At 36.6% G+C, this 3,635-nt stretch overlaps 1 protein-coding gene across 1 annotated transcript in view; it reads left to right on the top strand.

The window, feature by feature from the left end:
* Positions 1-1,954: 1,954 nt before the first annotated feature.
* ENH_00078690 (hypothetical protein, conserved) overlaps positions 1,955-3,635 on the top strand; it is a gene marked incomplete at both ends in the record, with an annotated part of 8,770 nt that continues 7,089 nt past the window's right edge. Inside the window, 2 exons of the mRNA XM_013583140.1 lie at positions 1,955-1,965; positions 3,606-3,635. The exon at positions 3,606-3,635 is cut by the window's right edge and continues 621 nt beyond it. Of these exons, the coding sequence (XP_013438594.1) occupies positions 1,955-1,965; positions 3,606-3,635 (41 nt within the window). The remainder of the gene's footprint in view (positions 1,966-3,605) is intronic.

The raw sequence follows: 3,635 nt of genomic DNA, 5'->3' as shown, positions 1-3,635 counted from the left end.
GGGCCCGCTGTCGGCTGCAGGTGAAGCTGCAGCAGCAGCGATAGGAGAAAGGAACTTATGAGGGGGGGTCATAGAGAAGTTAACTGCAGCAGCAGCGATAGGAGAAAGGAACTTATGAGGGGGGGTCATAGAGAAGAACAATGGGCAGCTAATGAAGAGAAGCAAATCAGTGGCAGCAGCAAAAGCTGCACCTGAGCAGCAGCAGCAGCAGCAGCAGCTGCTGCTGCTGCTGCAGCAAGAGATGCCTCTTTTGCTGCTGCGCACAAAAGCCTTAACTTATATGGCTGGTCTTAGCAAGCAGCAGGAAATTAGTTAGCGAAAAAGAATATCTCATTTTATTTTAATTAAGAAAAAGAACATTTAGTTAATTGTTTTATTTTTTAACTAAAAAGGAGTATTTTGTTTTGTTTTTAATTATGAAAAAGAATATTCTGGTTTGCTTTTAATTTAAAAAAGAATATTTTACTTTTAAGTAAAAAGACTATTTATTTTAATTTCAATTGAAAAAGAATATTTGTTTCATTTTATTTAAAAAGGATATTTTGTTTTATTTTTCTCAAAAAGTGTCCTTTTAAAGCCCAGGAATTTAATAAAACTGAACTAATGAGCAGCCACAAACTTAAATAAATTAAATTGGATTTAATTTAATTTAATTTAATTTAATTTAATTTAATTTAATTTAATTTAATTTAATTTAATTGATTTTTCTAAATTTTGAAATTCTGCTGCAGCGCAGCAACACTTCTGCGCCCTTCGACAATTTTACGCAATTTTTTGCGCTTTTCGACTTTTTTGTTCAATTTTTCTGCGCTTTTGGACATTTCAAAACAAAAATGAACACTTTTTGACATTTTAAAACCCTTTTTTGGGGTTTTAAAACCCTTTTTGGGGTTTTAAAACCCTTTTTGGCGTTTTAAAACCCCTTTTTCTAAAAAGTGGATCACAGAAAGTCCCAATTTGTCTAAACGGAGCCTCGGGAGCTCCCAGGCTCTGCGGTGTACGTACAGCAGACACTTTACTTGAAAAAAGATGAACTTAAAATTAATTTAAAATTAAATTTAAATTAAATTAAAATTTAAATTAAATTAAAATTAAATTAAATTCTTTTCTTTCAATCTTTTTCTAATTGTGAATTGAAATGCTTCAAATGGTTTTTATTTGCAAAAGAATTCCAACAAGTGCAAAAAGATGCATCGCTTTGGTTTTTGTTCCAAAGAGCCTAAACCCTAAACCCTAAACCCTAAACCCTAAACCCTAAACCCTAAAACACCCTAAACCCGAAATTCACTTCTTGGTTTTCGTTTCCACGAGCCTAAACCCTAAACCCCAAACCCTAAACCCTAGTTTGACCCTAAACCCTAAACGCCAAACCCTAGTTTGACCGTAAACCCTAGAGCCTAGTTTGACCCTTAACCCTAAACCCTAAACCCTAGTTTGACCGTAAACCCTAAACCGTAAACCCTAGTTTGACGCTAGACGCTAAGCCTTAGTTTGACCCTAAACCCTAAACCCTAAACCCTAAACCCTAGTTTGACCCTAAACCCTAAACTCTAGGGCCTAGTTTGACCATAAACCCTAAACCCTAGTTTGACCCTAAACCCTAAACCCTAAACCCTAAACCCTAGTTTGGTTCTTTATTCGTGTGAAGTAGCCTCGAAATGGGAAATTGCCAAAGACATTTGCAGCAAAGAAAGCTTTTAATTATTCTGCCATTAATGCCATTAATAAGCAGCAATTTAAATTTAAAAAGTTTCGTAAAATGAAATTAAATAATTTTTTATAAAGAAATAATTTATTATTTAATGCATGCAGCGCATGCATTAAAACAATCTAATTAAAAATTAATTCCCTTAAAACAATTTAATTAAAAATTTATTTCTTATAAACAATTTTATTTTAAGTTGGAGTTCTGCGTCCCTAGCAGCAGCAAACAGCAGCAGATTGCTGCTGCTTGATGCTCTTAGGGTTTAGGGTTTAGGGTTTAGGGTTTAGGAGTAAGCCGGATAGGACTTGAGTTCTTTTCAAAAGTTTTTAATATCTTTTATTATTTGTTTCGCATTATTTCCCATTAGTTCTTTTTTCTTTTTTCTTTTATTTTGTTTAATTATCTTTTCGTTTATTTAATTATTTCAATATAATTCTTTTCTCTTCACTTTTGTTTATTTATTTATGTATTTATTTTATTCTTTACTTGGCCAAAATAAAAATAATAATAAATTTAGTTTCTTCTTTCTGCGAAAGTACATCTTAATTAAATAGAGCTTTTGCTGCTTTTTGTTTGCTTCGAATTGCTGCTGCGTAGCAGCAAACTGACCACTGGTCAAGGGAGCAGCAGCAGCAGCAGCAGCAGCAGCAGCAGCAGCAGCTGCTGCTGCTGCTGCTGAAAGCGCTGCAGCAACAAATGCCGAAACGTTTGAAGCAAAATATTTCCCAAGTCGAGGAACTTCACCATTTCGAAACAATTGAACTTCAAAAACATTTAAAAAGTCTTTTAAAATATTTAAAAAAGCATTTAAAAACATAAAAGTATATTTAAAAGTATTTAAGAGGCAAAAACCATTTATTTAATTTATTTATTTATCAAAAGTTGTTTTAAAACTCATCTAAAAGCCATTTAAAAAGAATTAAAAAAACAATTTTAAAAACTATTTTAGCATCATTTTAAAGCGAATTAAAAAGCCATTTTAAAAGCATTTGAAAAAGCATTTAAAAACAATTTTAAAAGCATTTAAAGAGAACTTAAAAACAATTTTAAAAGCTTTTAAAAGAACTTAAAATCAATTTTAAAAGCATTTAAAGAAGTCAAAAATAATTCAAAAAGAATTTAAAAAGAATTTAAAATCTTTAAAAAAAAATTAAAAAAGCATTTTCATTAGGAAGCAAAAAGAGTCTGCATGTTATTTTCGAACTTGGCAAAAATTGAAAATATTTTTTTCTTTTTTTTTAATTCTAATTATTTAATTCGGCCTTTTGAAGCCTCTCTAGGCCCTCAACTGCGTGGCTAGCTGGCTAGCTGGGTGGCTAGCTAGCTGGCTAGCTAGCTGGCTAGCTGCGTGGCTAGCTACATGCGTGGCTAGCTAGCTGGGGGCCCCCGCCCGGGCCAATTGGCAGCTAGCTGCTGCAGGCCCTGCAGCCCCACAGAGGCCGGGGGGCCCCCCAGCTGCGCGGGGGCCCCCCGCTGCGAAGTGCAGCAGCAAATGAGTGAAATGAAGTTAAAGAGCAGCAGCAGGAAGCGTGTAGAGGCTGGGTTTGCTGCACACACAGCAGCAGCAGCAGCAGCAGCAGCAGCAGACGGCCCACGGGCCGCAGCCGCTGCTGCTGCGGGCCGCTGGAGCTGCGTCTTTGGCCTTTCTTTCGCATGCAGCAGCTCGAAATGCGCGAAAAAGAAAATAAAAGAAATTAAAAAAGAAATAAATGCAAAACTCGGGGGCTTTGGGGCGCGCTGCCCCGCCGCACATGGCAGCGCACATGCAGCGGCTGCTGCTGCTGCTGCGCGCTGCTGCTGCAGTGTCTGCGGACCTGAGGCATGTGCAGCACTAAGCAGCCTCTATTAAAGCAGCATTTAATATTCTTTTGTCTTTAAAGTGAAGTTGTGGGGTCTGTAGGGCTGCTGACGCCCAAAAGCAGCGGCAGCA

The sequence above is a fragment of the Eimeria necatrix genome, genomic scaffold, assembly GCF_000499385.1.
Source record: "Eimeria necatrix Houghton genomic scaffold, Enh_scaff832, whole genome shotgun sequence".
In the NCBI taxonomy this organism is placed as follows: Eukaryota; Apicomplexa; class Conoidasida; order Eucoccidiorida; family Eimeriidae; genus Eimeria; species Eimeria necatrix.
This window is presented reverse-complemented; position numbering and strand designations above follow the sequence as displayed.